Raw genomic sequence first — 21,694 nt, forward strand, 5'->3', positions numbered from 1 at the left:
AGCCATAGGCCGTAAGTTTGAGCCCTAACTTTGAGTCTTTGCCCTGACATTTACCAGCTGGGTGACCTTAGGCCGGTCCCTTCACCATTCATTGACATCGCCCAGTGGATAGAGCACTGCTCCTGGTGTCAAGAAGACCCGAGTTCAAATCCTTCATTTCTCACCCAGCTGCACGCTCCAGGCACCATCATACCTCCCATCCCCCTTTTGATGCATCATCTTTCCCTTTTAATTGTGAGCTCCTTGACGGCAGGGACTATCTTTTGCCTTTCTTTGTATCTCCAGGGCTTAGCACAGTCCCTGGAACAGAGTAGGTAATTAATAAATGTCTATTGACTGACTGTCACTAACTGTGTGAGCCTAGGGAAGTCATTTAACTGCTGCCTCAGTTTCCTCATCTGTAAAATGGGGATGTGAACATGGTTGTTTTTGTAAAGTGCTCAGCATGTGGCACATAGTAGGTGCCTTTACCAAATGCTCGTTTCTTTCCTAACAGAAAGGTCTCCATTTCTTATTTCCTATACTTGGCTGTTGGTTAAACTTCCCTAGATAGGGGAGATGACACTAATATAAGATGAAGGCTGTTTGCCTGTGGGACTTTAGGCTAAACCATTGGCCCCTCTGGGCCTTGGAGTGGAGGCAGCTATGGCTGCTCTCTAAGGACCCTCCCGATACTGAGTGTCTCTGGGATCGCGGCAGAGCAGAAGGGGCCTGCGCTGGCATGTCTGAACGCCAGGGGGCTCCCGCCTCCAGGGAAGAACGGGGAGGGATGCTGGGCTGGGCTGGGCGGGGAAAGGAGCCTTCAAGGAGGGAGAAAAGGGGGGCTGAGCTGGGCCTGAGGCTGCCAGTCGCTGCCAGGGCCCTTGGAGCCCAAACATTGTTTGAAATGGGAAGTTTCGTGCTGGTGCCCCAAAGCGTCCTTCAGGTCTGCCCTAAAGTCTCACCCTGTGCCACAAGGCTTTCCCTCGCCCTTCCTCCCAGAGTGCCCCCTGTTTATCTTGGCCATAGCTGGTTTGCACGTTATCTCCCCCATCAGACCCGCTCCCCGGGACATCTTTTGTATCCCCAGAGCTTAGCACAGTGCCTGGCACGCAGTAGGCGCTCAAGCAATGCTTGTTGACTTGACATTGTGAGTCATGATGTCTGAGAGTGTCCTTGTTTTGGTTTCTGGGTTGTGGGGTCCCGACCTGCGCCCTGCGCCCTGATGCCTTGGGTTAAGGGACAGCTCGTGTGTGGGGGGTGCTGCCCTGAGCCTGAGTGTGCAGTCTGTCCCTCTTTGGTGTGTCCATCCTTGTCTCATCTACCTGAGAGGCACACACATCCTTGCTGTCTCCCTGAATGTCTCACGTAGCCCCCTCCTCCCAGTTGGGTTCTGTATCTGCTCTTGGCACTTGGTTTCCATGTGAGGGACGTGTGTATGTATGTGTGTGTGTGTGTGTGTGTGTGTGTACGCCTCAACTCAATTCACTACATATTACACACGTGTGTGTTTTGTGTGAAAAATTAAGTCCTGGCCAAGCTGGGACACATGTGCCCTTCCATACACACGTACACACACATCTATTCACACATCAGCTTTGCCCACTCACCCAAAGCTGGGCTGGGGCCAGTTGGCCCACGACCCTATTCCCCACCAGGCTCTGTTCCCAGGCTCAGGGAGGGGAAAGGGGCTGGGATGGGGTGGAGCCAGAGGGTCCCACAGGAGGGTGGAGGGCGGGAAGAGAATGTTAACTTTTCTTTGGAAAATATGTCCCAGCTGGCAGTACGCCCGGGCCTGAGTCATTAAGGCCAGGCGGCCCCTCTGAGTCACCAGCACCCCTGGCACCCCCTCCCCCCACACAGGGAGGGCCAGGCCCGCCAAACTGTGAGAAGCATTTTTATTATTGAACATCACACTCTCCTTTTACATGTCACAGAGGCTAGGGAACTCCCCAGGAGGTCTCGCGGCCAGAGCGGTAGGCCAGGGAACCATCCCCTTCCCTAGGCTGATCTCAGGACCATGGCTGCAGGCTGTCTCTCTCCCTTGCCGGTCTCTGGGCCTGGAAACTACATCTTTTCCCCCAACTGTTCAGAGGTCTGGCAAACAAACCAAGCAGCTGCCCTTCCCTTACCAGAGCAGTCTTGGGCCAGAAAGATGGGAGTAAACCCCATGGGGGGGAGGTATACAAGCCCCTCATCCACCCAACCCCTCTGGGGGGCTAGGCTTCACTTCAGGGGCCAGCCTTGCCATACCTACCCCAGCAGCCTAGATAAGGAACAGAATGTCTACTGGGGATCTCTAAGCGTGTGTGTGTGTGTGTGTGTGTGTGTGTGTGTGTGTGTGTGTGTAGGTAGGTATAAAGGTGGGGTGTCCCACTGAGTGGGATTTTGGTGGAAGGAAGGCCTGCAGATTCCCCCACTCCCATCTCAGGGTCCTCCAGGAAGGGATAGGGAGCTGGATCTGGGTCCCTGCCCTTCCCAGGGGACACACCAGGTGATTACTCTCTATGGACTCTGGTCCCTGCTCTAGGAGAGGCAGGAGATTAAATAGTATTGCTCTTCAAGTCAGGAAGGCCTGGGTTCAAATCCTGCCTCACAAACTTTCTAGCCTTGCAACCATGGGCATGTCACTTAACTCTCTCGGCCTCATCTGTAAAACAAAGAGGTTGGATGTGAGGATATCCAAGGCCCTTCCGTCTCTCCATCTATGATTCCACATTTCTGTAAGAGCTGGGCCAGAGTCAAGGAGGGAGAGTAGAAAAATGGCTACTGTAAAATCCACCTCAGAAGTCTGGACATCTTAAATATGGACTCATGGACTTGGTGATGGACTCCTCCCTTAGTCCTGTCAGCTGATGAGGGAAAATACACGACCAAAATAAAGACCCCCCCTCCCAAAAAAAATCCCATATGGCGGATATGGGCCAAAGAGCTTGTTGGGAGGACTGGCTTTTCTTCACTTAAATTCTATAAACAGACTAATCAGACAGGCTAGGAGGACCTAGGTAAAGTATTTAAATATAGATGGGAAGGAGGCAGACCCCTGGACCTCCTAACCAGCCAGCTCCTGCTGGGGACCTCACCAACCAGCCCCACTCCAAATAGTCCCTGGGTAGTCTCCAGACCAGCTGCCTCAGAGGGGCTGAACCAAGGACCAGAACTCTGAAAGAAACTTTATTCTCTCTCATCTCTAAATCACTCTCCCCCAGCTTAGCTTTGGAGCAATCACATCCCTCCTGGTCCTGCCCCTTGAATCACTGACCTGTCTGGCTCACCTAAGAGGAATAGGTGGGGAGGAGGGAGGGTCTAGGACTGATTCTGTCAATCTGGGTTCCCTTATTGGTCCTTTCTATGTGGACTCATGGGGTAGTCAACAAGCTGGGGGCTAGAAGCATGCCTTCAATCACTTACGTCTACTTAACGCATACATAATGTCACATATACTTAAAACCTCAGAATCACCCCCTCACCTTGGTCCTTATACTATACTATGTGTGTGTGTGTTGGGAGAGGAGGTATTTATCTGTGTGTTGGGGGTAGGATATATGGAAGGGAATCCTCTCCTCTCCCCCCCAACTTCTTATTAAATCCGAAGACCTATCACAGGCTGAGGATTAAGGTGGAGATGGAGGAGGGGAGAGGATGTATTTTAGTCCATAGAGCTGAAATCCAAGCAAGTCCCTTTCATAAGGCCTGTGTGAAGAGACTTCCCCAGGGCGAGGAAGGAGGAAAAGCATAATAATTCACATTTGGGGTAGGTGTGAGCAAGGTAGAGTCTGTTTGATGAGGGAGAGTGAGGGATATGATGGGTCAGGAGGGGTGTCCAACTAGTGGGAGGCTGATGGGAGAAAGATGAAAGTCTCTGAGTGCGGCAAAGATTGGGTCTCACGGTAGGGAAGATCTAGGGGCTCAGACAGGGAGAAAAGAACTTCCAAGGGAGAAACTGGCAGTCATAAGGAGACCAAGATGGGGGCTCAGAGGGGAAGGATGGGCAAGCACTTTGGGAGTTCAGAGAGAAAAGGGTTCAGAGGGCAGAGAGAGGCATTGCAGGTCAGGGGGTTAGGCACAACAGATCTGGAGACTCTGGGATAGACAGGGAAGGCAGTTAGGGGTTAAGAGAGAGATCCTGGAGACCCAAGGAAGGGCAGAGATATTAACAGAGATCAGAAGCTTGGAGAAAAACAAAGGGGGGCTCAGAGTGAGACAGAGATGAGGAGGAACTTTGGGATGTGAGAGGGGAAGAGATGGGGCCTCAGAGATGAGAGTTCAGAGTTTGGGGGTTCAGATTGGGGCAGGCAAGTCATGGGGATTCACAGAATTCAGAGATGGCTCAGAGAGGAAAACAAGAAGAGAACTCAAGACATAGTAAGCTGGAGATTCAGAGGAGACAGAAGGGAGCCCAGAAAGATCAAGACATAAGGACACCAATCAGGGGTTCAGAGAAGAAGCCATGGGGGGCACAAGCTAAAAGTGGAGGAACAGAGTTAGGGAGCAAATTTGGCGCAAGGGAGACAGAGCCAGAGGCAGGCCCCCTTCTAGACCCTCACTCGGCAGAGCCCTTTTGACGGCGTTTGGAGGGCGGCACCAGGTGCCGGGGCAGGTCAGCGGGCAGCCCGTGGCCCTCCAGTTTGGCCTCGATGAGGTGACTGGCCAGGGCAAACTCCTCATCATCCAGCATTCCGTCGCGGTCCACATCACTCAGCTTCCAAATGCGGCCCAGGACCGAGTTGGGAAGCTTGGTGCCCACCATCCATGTCTTGGCCTTGGAGCCACTGAGCTTGCCGTCAGCCGGAGCCAGGTTATAGAAGATCTCGTCGTATTTGGATTTGTCCTTGGTCACCACCCACTCTGCTTCATCGTCCTCTTCCCCGCCTTCGCCCAGGGCCTCTCCGGGACCCAGCTCCACGAAGGGACCCATGTGAGTGCCCTCGAAGGCCCCCCCCTGCACGCCCACCTCGGGGCTCTCCAGCTCTTCCTGGCGGAGCAGGGGCATCAGCTTGGCGATGTCCTGGGTCAGCATTTCATCCAAGGCCTCCAACAGTTTTGGTTTCAGAGAGTGGAACTTGGTGAAATCATGAACCATGAGGAGTTCCTGCCCAGAGAGACCAGGAGGGTCAGAGAGAATCAGGGTCCCACAGGCAGCAGAGGGAGGTAGGAAATAAGGATGGAGGTGGGGCAGAGGAAAGACAAAGGAGGCAAGAGGGGGCACAGCAAAGGCGGAGGAGGGAAGGGAGAAGGGATAGGGAGGATTCAGGAAAAGCAGGGATGAAAGACAGGGGGGACCAAGGAAAGACAAATGGCAGAGGGACAGCAGAGGACTGGGAAAGAATGGACATGGAATAGGAGAGGAATGGGAAAGGGTATGGGGAGAGGCCAAAGGAAGGAGGAGAGAGTTTAAAGGTGAAGAGGGATAGGGGAAGACTGAGGAAAAATGGAAGAGGGGCAGGAGAAGGGGAAGGGAAGGACAAAGGAGAGCAGAGTGGTGCAGGAAGTACCCGGCTGGGCCCACTGGACGGTTCCCTGGCCTTGGCCCCTGGGCTGTGTCACTGTCTCCAGACACTGTCCCTTTGCACTCTGGCCTCTGTTTCTCCCCTCCAGACACTTACATCCCCCTCTGATACATAGGCCCCAATCTGACAAGCCTCAAGCCTGGAGAGGTTGTCACTGTACCCATCCCAATCTGCATCCCACATTCCTATGGAAATTCCCATGGTTGCCTTCCCTGCCTGACACCCAGCTCCTCCTCCTCCAGTCTTCCTTCTCTGATCTTTAAATGAGAAAGAATGGGAGGGAAAAGACTGCCAGTGGAGGTCCCCCCAACATTGATAAAATAGAGAGAACTACAAAGAAGGAAGGAGAGTGTCTGAAGTACCCCGAAATTCTCTAAATACAAAATCCAAGAAAGGACCCAGGAGTAAAGCCAGCAGACTCCCATGTTCATCCACAGATGCCCAAAGTTTAGGCAGCAAGCCAGATGACCTAGAAGTTCCAACCCAAGGAAGAAAATTGGACACCCTTAGGTAGGTATCACTAAGACTCAGTGGGATAGAACCCACAACTGGGCCATGGCTCTGTATGAGGATACTTCATTCCAAAGTAACAGGATACACAAAAGGTGAATTATAATTGTGTATTAAGGAAGTATAGTTATGTGAGGGGATCTAGGACCCAGAGGGCAGGATGGGGAAACAGAAAGAAAAGTATCTGGGTGAAGGTCAGAGGAGGCAGAAATAGCAGTGATTTATTTCATCATTCAAGTGGACTACAGACCACATGGACAGCAAGGGGAAATAGATGAGGACCCCGGGAAATAGACCACTCCTCCCTCCCTTCCTCCACCAAAAGCAGGACAGCTAAATAACTTATTGAATTGCCTTCAATGATTATTTCAGCTTTCAAAAAGTGGAGGAACCAACAAGGGGAAATTCTATTCTGGATCTGATTATCCCTAACGGGGAGGAACAGTGAGTGGAAATGAAGGGACCCCTGGGGGGAAGCAACCACTCCCTCCTAGAGTTTGTCATAGAGCAGAGGAAACAGTCTGACATGCCCCTTTGATTGAGGGGAAAGCAGATTCCAAAGAGTTCAGAGGAAAGATAGGTGAGATCCCATGACCTAAAATGTATGAAGGAAAGACCACCCAAGAGAGATGGGAGATGCTCAAGGATGCTGTTCTGAACCCACAAAGGGAAAACAAATCCATCAAGGGGGAAAATGAGATTTCTCTGTAATGACCAGTGAGGATGCTCAGGGAAGTTTCCAACTAACTTAGATTTTGAAAGAAACATAAAGAAAATGGAAGCAAGGCCAAGGAATGGAAGAAAGCACAGGGTCACGGCATGATCTTGTAAAAGTATGGTTAGGAATGAGAATGTTTGGGAGGAGCTGAGGGTGGTGAGAGAAGGGAAGAACAACAGAAAAGGGTCAGGATTGGGGTTTGGAGTTGGTTCATTTTTGTTATATTGGGAGAAAAAGAAGAATCAGAGGCTTTGTTTGGATGGATGGGCCAATGACAACCAACAACAGAGAGAAAGCAAAGTGGCATCCTCTCTTAAGTTTCTCCTGTTTCCTCTGCAAAACCAGTGACTTTTACACTGGAATCGATAGAATTAAAAAATGACCAAGATCGTTAATGAGAGAGCCCCTCACTACCCTTGATGAATTCAAGTCCCTTGGCCCAGATGACCTCCTTCCTTGGGTCCTGAAGGACCTGGCATCTAGGATGGCTGAGTCCCTTGGGGACATTTGAAGAACTTTGTCTGAAAAAAAAGATGTACCAAAAGGCCAAAGAGCGAACCAGTTTTCAGAAAAGGGAAGAGACAAGGCTAGTGAGTTTGCTGTGAAATCCTGTGAAAATTCTAGAAGAGCTCTCTAAAGAGATGATGGATTTCCTAACTGATAAATGGTCAAAGGATATGAAGAGGAAGAAATTAAAGCTATCCATAATTTTTTAAAATGCTCTAAATCACTATTGATTAGAGAAAAACAAATTAAAACAACTTTGAGATACCACCTCATACCTATCAGATTGGCTAATATGACAACAAAGGAAAATGATAAATGTTGGAGAAAGTGTGGGAAAATTGGAATACTGGTGCATTGTTGGTGGAGTTGTGAACTGATCCAACCATTCTGGAGCACAATTTGGAACTATGCCCAAAAGGCTATAAAACTGTGCACACACTTTGATCCAGCAATACTGCTGCTAGGTTTGTATCCCAAAGAGATCACAAAAAAGGAAAAGGACCCACATGTACACAAAACCTAGAAAGACTTACATGAACTGATGCTGAGTGAAATGAGCAGAACCAGGAGAACGTTGTAAACAGTAACAGCAACATTGTGCGATAATCAACTGTGATATAAGCTCTTCTCAGCAATGCAATGGTCCAAGACAAATTCCCAAAGACTCTCGATGGAAAATGCTAACCACATCTAGAGAAAGAACTATGGAATCTGGATGCTGATCAAAACATACAATTTTCACTTTTTTTGTTTTTTTTTTTCTTTCTCATGGTTTTTCCCTTTTGTTCTGATTCATCTTTTACAACACAACTAACGCTGGAGTACATTTAACATGATTGTACATGTATAACCTATATCAGATTGCTTACTGTCCCGGGGAGGGGAGAGGGAAGGGAAGGGGAAAAATTTAGAACTCAAAATTTTATAAAAGTGAATGTTGAAAACTAAAAATAAATCAATTTTTAAATATAAAATAAAAAATGATTATCAACCAAAAAATGAATGTTGAAAACTATCTTTACATGTAATTGGAAAAAAATACTCTTAAGGAAAAAAATAGATGGTGGGCAAATGTCCGAAAAGTGAAGCAGCAATCACCAAGAGACAACATGGACAGGCCACACTGGACTAATGCTACTTTCTTTTTGACAGAATGAATAAACTAGTAGATGAGGGGGATGCTGTGGCTACAGTTTATCTGGGTTTCAGCAAAGCTTTTCATAAAGGATTTCATACCATTCTTGCAGAAAACATATGGCTTAGAAAATGATATGGATAGGGTAGAAAAGGGTTGTTACTGGTTCCATGTCAGTGTCTATGGGAGGTTTCCTTTGGAGTGTTCCAGGGATTGGTACTTGAGTCTATGACATCTAATATTTTTATCAATGACTTAAAGGGACAGAGTGTTAGGGTTAGGCACTCTCATCAACTGTGAAGAAGACAGAAGCTGAAAAGGAGATTTAACACACTGGGTAACTGCCACAGTCCAACGAGATCTTGAAGGGCCACAAGAGGACAGGGCTGAATCAGAGAAGATGAAATTCAGCAGGGAAATAAGTGTTGTACTTGAATAACAGAAATCAACTTCACAAGCTTAAGATGGGGGAGGTGTGGAAAGACAGCAGTTGTCCTGAAAAGAATCTGAGAGTTATAGGGGCCCACAAGCTCAGTACAAGTGACAGCAGCCAAGAAAGTGAATGCAAATCTAGGCAGCAGTAAGAGGGACAGAGCTTCCAGGAATAGGGAAACAATGGTCCCTCAGTACTCTGCTCTTCTTAGACCTCACCTGGAGACCTGGGTACCATGTTTTAAGATAGATTTTGACAAGCTGGAAGGTGTCAAGGAGTAGGCAATCAATACGGCAAAGGGCCTTCAGTCCAGGACACAGGAGGATCAGCTGAAGGAACTAAGGGTATTTCATTTGAAGACAAGAAGACTCAGGGAACACATGAGGTGTCTACGAATCTTTGAAGGGCCTTGTTGTGTTGGGGAGGGATGCAGCTTGTTTAGTTTGGCTCCAAAGGGCGGAACCAGGAACAATGGGTTGCAAAGAAGCCAATTGAGTCTCCATATCAGAAGAGGCTTTCTAACAACAATTGCTGCCCCAAAGGGGAATGAGTTACCCCTAGAGGAAGCAAATTCTCCCTCCTTGGCGGTCTTTGGAAGCTGGATGACCTCCTACCAGGTACATTATCCTGGGTGTTCCTTTGGTGTATAGGTTGGACTGGATGGCCATGGAGGTCTTGTCCAATGCTCAAATTTTCTAATTCAGAGATCACCAAGCCACCTCACCAGTTCTTCCTCCAGCTATTGCCCTCAACATCAACCTACCTCCTCCTCCAGGAAGCTCCCCCAGATCACTCCTCCTCTTCCTTCAAGAAGTCCTCTGAGACTCCCCCCACCCCCCTCCTCTCTCCTAAGGGCAGGCCTTGCTTTGCATTATCCATCCCTTTGCCCCACTGACCTGCATCTTCTCACAGTCGGGGAAGTCTCCCGGGGAGATATGATGCTCCAGTTGGATCTTGGCAAAGATGACGGGCAGGTTAGTAATAAGCTGCTTCTTCTTATTCTCCTTCCCAAACACAGAAGGCATCTCCTTCTTCAGGTAGCTGATGATGTAGGCGTGCACCTGGGGGTAAGCAGGCAGTAGGTTCACTCACCCAGCCCCACTCCAGACGCCAGCCCAGGAAATCAAGATCCTATTTGTAAAGTGCCAGGCACACAATGGGCACTCTTAATAAGTGCTGCTCTCTTCCATAGTTCACCCCTCATTGAGACTGATCCAGAGCAAAGGGCGGGGCCATGGAGCAGGATGGGAAGGGAGCAGCCTCCTTCCCATCTCCAGGAAGAAAAGGGGCAGGGGTTTGTGTCTCTGTCTCCATCTTTATAAGATAAGCACCAGGAACGCAGAGGTGTGGTACACCTGAGAGCTGGCCATGGAATCAGAAAGACACCCTCTGTGTGACCCTGGCAAATCATTTCACTACTCCGGGCTCCAGGAAACTCTCTAGGACAGGGGTGGGGAACCTGCTCTAGAACCATCAATTGCAGAGAGAGGACCCACACCTGAAGTGGCAGATGGACTTTCCTCACCCGGGAGTTCCCCATACCAAAAAAGTCATAGGAAGGATCTTAATAAGTTGAGCATAGTGACTGGACCCATGATTTCAGTGAGAGAAGGACTTCCCAGGTGAGGATACTCCCTCTAACAATACAAGCAGCACTTTCGGTGAAAGTCCTGGTCTAAAAGAGTTGTGCCCAGAGCCGCCCAGCCACCAGCTGGGGTGTGTCAGAGGCAGAATTTCCACTCAGATCTTCTGGTTCCCAATCCAGCTCCCTTCATGACATCGCACTGCTCCTCTCGTAATACAGAATAATAATATCATTATTTATAATCAGAAACAACAAATCTTTCAGAGATATCATTTGAGCCAATGTAGACCATTCATAGTATGAGAACGCATTAAGATTTGCAAATAACTTTTTTGTTGTTTGGTTGTTTCAGTCATGTCTGACTCTCCATGACCCCATTTGGGGTTTTCTCAGCAGAGATACTAGAGTGGTTTGCCATTTTCTTCTCCAGCTCATTTTACAGATGAGGAAACTGAGGCAAACAAAGTGAAGTGACTTGCCCAGGGTCACACAGCTAGGAAGTATCTGAGGCTGGATTTGAACTTGAGTCTTCCTGACTCCTGTGCAACCTAGCTGTCCTATGAGGAACTTTACATTATCTTATCTGATCATTGGATTCAGAGCCAGATGGGACCTGATCCAAACCATCTGGTGCAGCACCTTCATTTTATGGATAGACAGAGGCTCGTGGAGGGGAAAGGACTAGCCAAAGGCTGAGACCTGAATGGACTCCAAATTCAGTCTCCTTCCACCCAATGCCTCCTCACCTAGGCAGGGAGATGAGCTTCCCCACCTTCACCTCCTGCCCAGGGGATCCAGTGAGAATCCTCCAGGGTCCCTCCAGGAGGCAGCCCAGGGCTCACTCTGTACCCCAGGGAGGGAGAGAGTGCCTGAGTGGACGTGGAGACCTTCCTGAGGCGGGGGACCATGGCTGTAGGGAGGGCAATGATATGGGGGGCAGGATTTGGGGGGGCAGTGGGGAGCAGGGAATGAGGTCAGGCGAGCTTTCTCCTGCGATGGGGGAAAGGCAGAGAAATCTGGCAGGGAGCTGGTGTGGGGAGGGAGAGGGGGACTGATGGCTTTCACAGGCAGGAAGGAGGGAAAGGTGCCGGGAAGAGATAAGGGGGGAGGGAGAGCTGGCTCCCGGACTCCGGGGTTTCCGGAGCCGCCTCCTGAGAGGGGAGGAGACCCAGGTGTCCAGGACGCCTCCAGTCACCTCCACCCTATGAGACAGAAGTGGAGACTGAGACAGAGGGACACACAGGATAGTCTGACCTAAGCCTAAACCTCTTTTGAACTCAGTCCACGCATCCATCCAGACAGGATTGGGCGGTGGTGGAGAAGGGAGCCCTCCTGCACACTGAGGGAAGAGAGTATCTGTTGGTTCCTCTTGTCTTTGATCTCTATTACTCCCTTCTCCAGGCAGCCCCCTGGACTCTTCTCCCTGGCCCTCCTGACTCCCCACCTCAGGACTCTCCTCCTTCAGGCAGCCCCCTAGGCTCTTCTCCCTGGGCCCTCCTGACTCTCTACCTTAGGACTCTCCTCCTCTGGGCAGCCCTCCAGGCTCTCCTCTCTGCACCCCCTGACTCCCATAACGAGGACCCAGGGCTCACCCTGACAAGGCGGGCCCGCTTGACCAGGTCATTGAGCCGACGCAGAGCCGCGTGTCGAGGCAGGGCCTGGATGTCCCTGAAAAGGTCCTGCTCCTCCAGCTCAAAAAGGCGCCTGTTGTCAGGCACGAGCAGGGGTTGCGCCCAGAAGCTGCCGATGTAGACCCGCAGGACCTCGGGGGCCCCCACCACGCGGCCCAGTGCCCACATGAGTGCCCCATAGACGCGCATCAGTTGCTGCGTCTCCACCAGGTCTGCTTTGTTGAGGACCACCCGGATCTTGTCCTCATGGCCTCGCAGGGCCCCGATGGCCTCAGAGAACTCATCAGAGATCTCCAACTTGTGGGCGTCAAAGAGGAGAATGATCAGGTCCACTCGCTCAGCAAACCAGCGCAGGACAGCAGGGAAGTCGTAGCCTAGGAGGAGACAAGAGTTCATGGCACTCTGGCTGCCTCTGCCACTGCTGCCTCCAGGGAGCCTGCTTGGATTAAATTCCTCTCTCTAGGGAGCCCTCCTGGATTGGAGAAGCATCTCTAGCCCTGACCTCCTGGGCTGACCCCAGAGGGCCTAGAGGGATTGTGGGAATATCCACCATCTCCCCCCCCCCTTTAGCACCTCCTGTCTCCTCCCCTCAGGAGCCTGCCAGAACTTTAGGGCAGGAATCCATTGTTCCTTCTGGTGGTTGTTAATGTTTCCTTCTGCAGGGAGTGAGTCTAGAGTTTGGAAGGCCCTGTCAGACCCCCACCCTGCCTTCTCTGTTTGAATTCTTAATACACAATCCCTGGACACAGAAGCCAGGAGAAGGGAGGCCAGGGTCCCAAAGTCAGACTTCAGGAGGACCTCTCAGAGTGCACAGAAAGGGTCCTTCCCATTGGTGTCCAGCCCAGCTTGCCCCGTCCTCCAGGGAGGCCTCCCCCCACCCCTTCCCAGGCCTAGAGTGTGAGAATGGAAGGGGGCAGTATCTGGAAGTCATTGTTCTGGAGAGGATGAAGGGATCAGGTCATCAGGGACCCACCCCCACTTTTCCCCAGCCCTTCCTCCCCCCTAAACACATATAACCATCCCAGCACAGTAACACACAGAGTCCTGGAAAATGTGCCTCACAGGGAGGAAAGGAAGGTAGGAGGGAACACTGAGGACTGAGTCAGGCCATACCACTGACTGACCAAGGAACCAGGGAGACGGAGACCGCTGGGGAAACACACCGAGTCAGACACGTAAACACACCCAGGGACACTAGACCCACACAGAGACAGACACACACAGGGAACCGTGCTAGCCCCTGGCTTCTTTCCTGATCCCTCTTATCTTCCCCTTGCTCAGAGCCCACCTGATCCCAAACCCCAGTAGATGTTGGGGGGGGCAGGATAGAACAGGAATTCCTTCCCTCCTCACCCCCACCTGGCAAGTTCTTCCCAATCTCTTCTCCAGATGCCTCCAGCCTTTGCCTCCCTCCCTCTTGGGACAGCCTGGGCTCAGGGCCAGGGACACATTAACCCTCCCTTGCCCTCAGCACCCCCCTCCCATCTTTAGGCCAACAGCCAGAAAATATATGTCCCTCCTTCTCTGTTCCCTCTGCCCCAGACACCTATGCTCCCCCTTCTCCCTCTAACCATCCCCTGGCAGGCCCAGGATCTCAGAACACACAGAGGAGCAGGGACAGGGGAACCCAAGTATGTAGACCACCATGCTATCCAGCTGTGGTGGGTGTGGTGGGTCTCTCCGCCCTGCCTCTCCTCCTTGTCTCTGTCTGTCTCTGTCTTCCCTTCTCCCTCTCCCTGTCTCTCTCACCCCCCATCTCTTTATCTCTCTGTGTTTCTGTATGTCTCTGCCTCTCTGTGTCTCTCTGTCTCTCTGTCTCTCTCTCTCTCTGTCATCCCCCCTCTCTTTGCCTCTCTCTATGTCTCTGTGTCTCTGTCTCTCTCAGCTCTCCCTCAGTCTCCTCCAGTATTTCCGAAGCTCTCCGTCTCTGTTCATCAATGTTCAGATACAGTCTAATAATGTGTGATAGAGACATGAGGAGAACATGGTGATTGAGAGACCTGATGAAGAAATCAGAGCACTGGGGGAGACCCGGCTAGGGTGAAGGAAAGAGAGGCTGGCCCATGGATGTTCCCACATTCCAGCCCCGCCTGCCCTGGCTCAGCCCAGGGCCTGGCTCCTCTTATGGTCTGAGAGGCCTTTGCAGGAATTCACCCCCCCCACCAGCTGTTTATAAATTCCACCAAGGGCCTGGCCCCCACCCAGGACCCAAGTCTGTCCCGCCCAGCCAAGGGAGAGGGGAGCTCCACCCCCCACATCTGGGCCCCATAGGGAACCAACCTCACCTCCCCCCCTTCCCCTTCCCCGCTCCAACCTCCCACCAGCCTCTGCTCTGCTCTGGCTCCCCCTCTTCTCTTTCTCTCTCTCTCTCTCCCCGCCCCCCCCCCGCCTCTCTCCCCCTCCCTCCCTTTCTCCCCTCCCCTTTCTGTCTCTCTGTCTCTGTCTCTCTCCTTGTCTCTGTCTGTCTCTGTCTTCCCTTCTCCCTCTCCCTGTCTCTCTCACCCCCCATCTCTTTATCTCTCTGTGTTTCTGTATGTCTCTGCCTCTCTGTGTCTCTCTGTCTCTGTCTCTCTCTCTCTGTCATCCCCCCTCTCTTTGCCTCTCTCTATGTCTCTGTGTCTCTGTCTCTCTCAGCTCTCCCTCAGTCTCCTCCAGTATTTCCGAAGCTCTCCGTCTCTGTCTCTCACTCTTTTCTCTCTATGGGTCATTCCTTGGTCTTCTATCCACTCTCTTTTGGTCTCTGTTCTAACATCATTCTCTCCTTTGCCTTCTTCCTTCTTTCTGTCTCTATCTCTCCCTATTCTATGTCTCTGTCTATCTGTCTGTCCTTGTCTCCCCACCCACCTCTGGCTCTCTCTCTTACTTTCTCTGCCTAGGCCTGGACACGCTATCTAGGCCTTGACTCCTCACACGTGTTCAGTTCCACTCCCCAGGATCTACATGCCCCAACATGGCATCCCATCCTCCCCTGCACTGCTCCCAGTTCCTGCCTGCCTAGCTGCCCTCCTCCAACTCACTGTGCCCTGGGCCTCTAGGAGACCAGTACTAGTCACTGTTGCCCCAGTGCAACAGCGACTCCCAGAGAACCTGGAGGTCTGGGCTGTTAGCATGGCCCCACCAGGAGGACACTCCAGGTGTCCAGGGCTCAGCCCTCCCCCCAGGGGCTACATCAGTGTCTGGGCCTGGGGCCACTTCTCCTCCCCAGACCCAGGTCTCTGGGCTCCCAGCTCTGCCCTCACCAGCCCCACTCCTCCCCCCATCCACCTCCCCCTCCAGGCCTTACCTCGGCTCACCCTCTGCTTTGCCCCCGAAAGGATGCCCGGGGTGTCAATGATGCTGATGCTCTCTAGGACTTGGTTGGGGAGATGAGCACACATGAACCTGGGGAGAAGAACAGAGATGGCCTAGGGTCAGGGGGAGGGAGCCAGGTGGAGAAAACGAAGGATCTGGCAAGAAGGAGGATCAGTGGGATGGGACAGAACTGAAAGGGAGAAGAGAGGAAGTCAGAGAGAGAAGGGGAATGGGAAGGAGAGAAAGGAGAAAAAGGAAAGAATAAGGAGGGGGGAAAGAATTTGGGGGAAGCGAGAAGGGGGGAGAGGATCTGTGGGAGAAACCAAGGAAGGAAGGAAGGGCCAAGTTGGGGAGAACTTGTGGACAGAGGAGAGGACAAGGGAAGTCTTGGGGGGGAAGCAGGAAAATAAATATTATGGGAAAGAAGTGGGGTGAGGATGGGGGCAGGGAGAAGAGGAGCACCTGTTGAGGAAGGTGTTCCCAAAGGGGTTGAGTTTGCGGAAGGGCTTGTCCGGGTCAACGACGAGGGCATTGCCAGGCATGGTGCCCTCCGTCTCACCATGCATGACAGCCACGAAGCAGTCAGTTGTGGGCTCAGGCCCCACTCGAGAGCCCGGAACCTCCTGCTCCAGCAGGTACTGAATGAAGCTGGTCTTGCCTGTGCTGTATTGGCCGGCCACAAGCACCATGGGCTTGCCCTCGAAATCGGCATCCTCCAGGGCCGGCGAGTGGAAGGACCCGAAGCGGTAATGTTCTTCCAGTGGCAGCAGCTTGGCTCGGTACAAATCCTTGAGCGCAGTGGTCACCGTGCGGATGGCCTCAGCCCGCTGGCCCCGGGCTGCCCCGCCTCCCCCACGCTTCAGCCAGCTAAACATGGTGTGAGCTCCCACTGAAGAGATGACAGCTGGACCCACAAATCCAAGGGTAGGCCCGCAGATGGATGGATGGAGGACTACCTGGAGGAAGATGGGATCAGAAGGATGAATGCATTTATTTGCAGGCTCCTTGGTGGTGCGGTGGATAGCATGCTGGCTTTGGAATCAGGATAGATACGGCTTCATATACTGCCTCCCCTTTCCTAGCTGCATGATCTGAGCAAACCCCTCACTCTCTCCGAACTTCCAAAAAACGAGGCTCCCTTCACACCTATCTCCCAGGATTGTGTTAGGATCACATATTTGTAAAGTGCTGGCAAACTTTAAAGTGCTGCTGTATAAATGCTGGCTATTATTATTGTTATCAATTATTATAATAAATTGATAAGTAGAAGAGTCCCTGAACTAACGAATAGAAGATACTGGTCCCTCCATTCTGAATCAAAAAGTTGAGGGGATTTTGGTCTGCACTAAGACCATAGCACCCAGCAGCAGGAGGGAGGGATGGAGCCAGATCACGTCAGAAGTACTGTGGGTGCCACAGCTAATCTGGAGGGTGGCCAGGAAAGGGTAGTGAGGATTGCAAAGGGCCTGGAACTCATGCATCCCTCATGTAAACTGATGGGAAGAACTTGGAATGGTTAGAACAGGAGACTTAGGGGAAACATATCTTGGATGGTCTTGTGGCTGAGGGCCCAAGTTTATTCTGCCTGGCTCCAAGTAGCAAAACTAATTGCTGGGGGTGGAAGCTCTGGAGAGGGCGATTCAGGCTGGATATCAGGGGAAAACGCCATAGTGATTAGAGCTGAGGGAACACACTGCCCCAGGGAAGAGGAAGTTTAATGCGACTATAGCTAAAGTCACTTAACTTCTCCCAAATTCATCAGTTTCCTCATCAGAACAAACGGGGATGCGATTATTGGCACTGCTTGCCTCACATGGTTCTCATGAACCAAGCACCCCGGAAACGCCAAAGCACCAGCTGGGTTTGCGTTATTATTATTAAAGTTAGGGTTACTACCATTGTTGTGTCCTTATATGTTTGGATGGGGTTCAGAAAGAAATGATTCAAGCACTCGTCATGGAGCTGCTGTTACACTTTGGTACTGACTGCTCTTCAGTCTCTTGGATGAGTGGCTAAAATGCCTGCCTTTTTTAACCAGGTAAGAATCTTTGGGATGGGGCATTATTCCTAGGTTGCTCTTTTTGCAAAGGGGTTTTTCATTCGTATGTAGGTTGGGTTCAGTTGTCTTTGAGAACCCTCACAGTTCTGAGAAGCTGAGGGCTTTCTGGAAGGGGAGGAGAGAGAGAGAGAGAGACAGAGAGAGAGAGAGAGAGAGAGAGAGAGAGAGAGAGAGACAGACAGAGAGAGAGAGAGAGAAAGACAGAGAGAGAGAGAGAGACAGAGACAGAGACAGAGACAGACAGACAGAGACAGAGAGACAGGGACAGAGCGACAGACTCAGATAGAAACAGAGAGAGAGAGAGAGAAAGACAGAGAGAGAGACAGAGAGAGAGAGACAGAGACAGACAGAGACAGACAGACAGACAGACAGAGACAGAGACAGAGAGACAGGGACAGAGAGACAGACTCAGATAGAGACAGAGAGAGAGAGAGACAGAGACAGAGACAGACAGACACAGACAGACAGACAGAGACAGAGACAGAGAGACAGGGACAGAGGACAGGGACAGAGAGACAGACTCAGATAGAGACAGAGAGAGAGACATACAGAAAGACAAGAGACAGAGAAACAGAGAGAGAGGATGAATAGAAGGCTGCCTGGGAGAAAGAAATAGAAGATGGATGGATGAATGGATGGCCAAAGGAAGAGGAGGGGCCAAGGAGAAGATGCATGGAGGAATGAGAGTGGATTGGAGGAAGAGAAGGGATATAGGGAACAGAGAGCTGGAGGGCTACCTGGAGGAGAGATGGGTCAGGAAAAGAGTTGATGAAAGGCAGAGCTATAGCTAGCATAGAGTGAGGAGGCTTTTGCCTCAGTGTACCAGTCAGTCAACAAGTATTTATTAAGCAACTACTATGAACCAGATACTGTGCTAAGTGCAGGGGATTCAAAGAAAGGCAAAAAACAGTCCTTTCTCTCAAGGAGTTTACAGTCTAATGGGGAGGGGGTGGCATACTTCCTCTAAGGGCTCTGCTTCCTATTTATTCCCACCAGAGTGATGGGCCCCTACTCAGACCATCAAGCATGGTACCCCTATTCTTGGACCCACTTCCAATCCTGACCCCTTGGGAGTCAGGGAAACAGGTTGCCCTCTCTCTTGATGTCACTGCATCTCCCATGAGCTGTCCTCTGGACTTCTACAGTTCCCCACCCTATCCCTTGTTTTTGCTTCAGATGCGATAATTTCTCTGATGGAGGGCCGCTGGGACAGGGAAGGGGTACAGGCAAGTCAACTCCATTGACTATAGTCAGTCAAAGGAGTTGGGTTGGGGATTGGACCTGAGATTTCATTAGTGGAAGGAGCCATTGGGCAAAGCAACGCCTTCATCCGATGCACAGTGGAGAGTCTTTGCCTGCTTCTCCCCCAGGCCTCCCTTCTTGCCACCAGGCTGTGCTTGAGTTCCCCCTGCATTCCCCTGCATTCCCCACAGACCCTCTCCTCATCTCACTTGCTTTTCTCTTCCCCCTTCTCTTCCAGCTTTCTTCTTCTCTGTCATACTCTTGCCCTGCTTCTCCCCTCCTCCCCTTCCTTCTCCCCTCCTCACTGGGCTTCAGTTTTCTCATCTGTTGGATGAAGAGGCAGGAGGTGGATATTATTGTCTCTAAGGTCTAAAACCTAAGAGAAGTTGTACTGGGGGTTACCGGGAGAAGCGAGTGGGGCCAGGGGAGGATAGAGGAGATACGAGGGGGCGAGAGGACATTGTGGACAGAAAGAGAAGAAATAAGGGCAGAAGGCCCTCTGAAGGAGGCAAGGGTACAGAGAAGGCAGTACACTGTACTGCTAAGATCCTCCGACTAGACTCCGTCAGAGGAATCGGGATGGAGATTGGACCAGGAGAGACCAGGGAAGACTGAGAGGTGGGAGCTGATGGGGGAGGGGAGATTACCTGGGGCGGGAAGGAGGAAGAGGAGGACAGAAGGGAGAGGACGTGTAAGGGCTGCCTGGACAAGGAGTGGAAACCAGGGAGAGAAGGAAGCTGATGGATGAACAGAAGGCAACTGTGCGGAAGTGGCCCTATGATGGAAGAGAGGGCCCTAAGGCCTGCCCGGAGGAGGAGAGAGAGGGACACACAGAAAGGGGACCCGGGAGCTGGAAGAGATCTCAGGGCCCATCTGATTTAACAGGGAGTAAAGTAAATGTCGGAAGCAAGATTTAAATCAGGTCCTCTGACTCCAGAGTTCGGCGCTTTCCACAGGTGAGGGACTAGGGAGAGGAATGGGCCTAGGAGGAGGAAGAAGAGGAGGAGGAGGAGGACGTGGTGAAGGGGCTACTTGGAGTCCTGAAGACTTGGATTCAAAGCCTGTGTCAGCCAGACCCTAGCCGCGTTAACTTCATCAAATGACTTAACTGTGCCACAGTTCCGTCATCTGTAAAGGGAGAGGGTTGAGTCTGGGCGCTTCTAAGGTCCCCTTCCGTGCTACTTGTGCTATCCTATGAAGATACGGACTCCGAGCTGGGTCCTGGGTTCTAAAAGCAGAATCAGTGCCCGGCGGGGGAGTGTGGGGAGCCTGGGGCGGGGCAGGGAGAACTCCGAGCGCCTGGCGAGGCTGAAGGCACTGGAAGGGACCAGAAGGGACGGGGGAGGTGGAGGGAAGATGGCATTGGGGGAAAGGGGAGGCTGGGAGAAAAGAAAGGCTGGGAGGAAAGCCGGGAGACTGAGGCATGGGGGGGTGGGATGGAGAGGGCGGAGTAGGTACCCACCAAACAGGGAGGCGCAGGCGGGAAGCCGCAAGGACCTGTCCTGTCCTGCCTTGTCCTGTCTTGTCCTGTCTTGTCCTATGGGGGTCCCCGCTGGACTAGGCTGGGCAGGGGGCACTGGGCGCGGCTGCTGTTCGCTGTTCTGTCTCTGTCTGAGCCAGGGCGGGCGGGGCGGAGAGAAGGAGGGAGGGAGGGAGGGAGGGGCTGGGAGGGTCACCGCACCCTCCCCTCCCCTCTGCCGTCCTCCCCTCCCCAGCGGGCCCCCACCCCGGCCTCTGCCGCCCCCTGGTGGGCAGCTCAGCCTCTTTCCCGACTTTGCCACTTAGCGTCTGTCTCTGTTTCGGTCCCTCTCCCTCCCTCCCTCCCTCCCTTCCTCGTGTCTCTCCTCTCGTCTTTCTCTCTTCGAGCACCGGTCTTCTGAGACAGCATGGGGAGCAAAGGGAGCACTAGAGACACCTGGGTGTGAAGATCACTTCCCACACAGGACTGCTGTGTGACTCCTCCGCAGTCAAATGATCTGAGTCTTGGTTTGCTCATCTGTAAAGTGGGGCTAGAGAGCAAGCCTCGAAGTCAGGAACACCAAGGTTCCAATCCTTCTTCTGACACAGGCACTACCTAGGTGACCTTGGGCAAGTCCCTTGACCTCTGGGAAGGAAGGAAGAGAGGAAGGAAGGAAGAATGGATGGATGGATTAATTCAGAACTTACTATGTGTCAGACACTGTGCTAAGCTCTGGGGATGTAAAAACTAGTTAAAAAAATGTGATAGACGGAGTTTCTTCACTGGGAGCTCCCTCTGCCAATTAAACCTTAGGTCTGGTTCAAAAAAAAAAGTGGGGAAGTTACCTGTAGGATCATAATCAGTATCTGTTGCTATGTGGAAATAAGGACCCAAAGTTAACGGAGAAGATTCGTGCAACGATTCCATATAGGTTAGATTAGCCCTCGCTTCTAGAATTAAAGGGAGATAAAATTGGTTCTGCCCAGCTGAAAGGGTGAGAGACTCATCTCACATTTATATTTATTCTGCAAATGGTGATATTGATTCTTTCCCTCTCTCTCTTTCTCTTTTCTCTCTGTGTCTCTGTCTCTTCTCTGTGTGTCTCTCTGTCTCTGTCTCGCTCTCTGTCACTTGCTGTCTCTCTGTCTCTCCCCTTAGGAAGATTCTGAAGATCACCTGGCATGATAAGGTACCAGACACTGAGGTCCTTGCTCAAACTAAACTGCCAAGTGTTCAAACTCTGCTTCAGAGAGCGCAGCTCCAATGGGCTGGCCACATTGTTTGAATGCAAAATGTATGTTTGCAAAAAAGATTACTTTATGGAGAACTCACACAGGGCATATGAAGCAATACAGGGACACTCTCAAGGTTTCTCTCAAGAACTTTGGAATTGATTGTGTGACCTGGGAGACACTGGCACAGAACCGCTCAGCATGCTGTGCCCACATCAGAGAAGGTACCGTGCTCTATGAGCAAGGCAAAATTGAAACAGTTCAAAGGAAATGCAGGATGAGCAAGTTTGGAGCATCCACCCCAAATGTTCACACAGACTATTTGTACCCAACCTGTGCTAGAGCATTCTGAGCTCTTATTGGTCTGATCAGCCACAGTCAGGCACACTGAAACTTGACTCCA

The 21,694-nt window shown here is 51.5% G+C and overlaps 1 protein-coding gene across 2 annotated transcripts; it reads right to left on the reverse strand.

The window, feature by feature from the left end:
* Positions 1-1,860: 1,860 nt before the first annotated feature.
* Positions 1,861-20,230, reverse strand: EHD2 (EH domain containing 2). 2 transcript variants are annotated; one of them, XM_036746322.1, is made up of 6 exons: positions 20,063-20,230; positions 15,762-16,255; positions 15,292-15,389; positions 11,970-12,382; positions 9,689-9,853; positions 1,861-5,071 (listed from the first exon to the last, which is right to left on the reverse strand). In XM_036746322.1, exons 2-6 carry the CDS (start codon positions 16,172-16,174, stop codon positions 4,523-4,525), a joined length of 1,638 nt encoding a protein of 545 aa, XP_036602217.1. In that variant the 5' UTR covers positions 16,175-16,255; positions 20,063-20,230; the 3' UTR covers positions 1,861-4,522. The 2 variants fall into 2 exon arrangements, with proteins under 2 accessions (XP_036602217.1, XP_036602218.1); XM_036746323.1 differs by having other exon boundaries at positions 15,762-16,251; positions 20,063-20,196.
* Between the last annotated feature and the right edge of the window lie 1,464 nt (positions 20,231-21,694).

Source organism: Trichosurus vulpecula, chromosome 2 (assembly GCF_011100635.1).
Source record: "Trichosurus vulpecula isolate mTriVul1 chromosome 2, mTriVul1.pri, whole genome shotgun sequence".
NCBI classification, from domain to species: Eukaryota; Metazoa; Chordata; class Mammalia; order Diprotodontia; family Phalangeridae; genus Trichosurus; species Trichosurus vulpecula.

Excerpts from the sequence above, each read along its gene's own strand:
- EHD2 (XM_036746322.1), bottom strand. The coding sequence starts at position 16,174 with ATGTTTAGCTGGCTGAAGCGTGGGGGAGGCGGGGCAGCCCGGGGCCAG. Across the intron at positions 15,390-15,761 it reads GGGAACACCTTCCTCAACAG|GTTCATGTGTGCTCATCTCC; the intron begins GTGCTCCTCTTC and ends TCTTCTCCCCAG. Across the intron at positions 9,854-11,969 it reads AGCGGGCCCGCCTTGTCAGG|GTGCACGCCTACATCATCAG; the intron begins GTGAGCCCTGGG and ends GCTTACCCCCAG.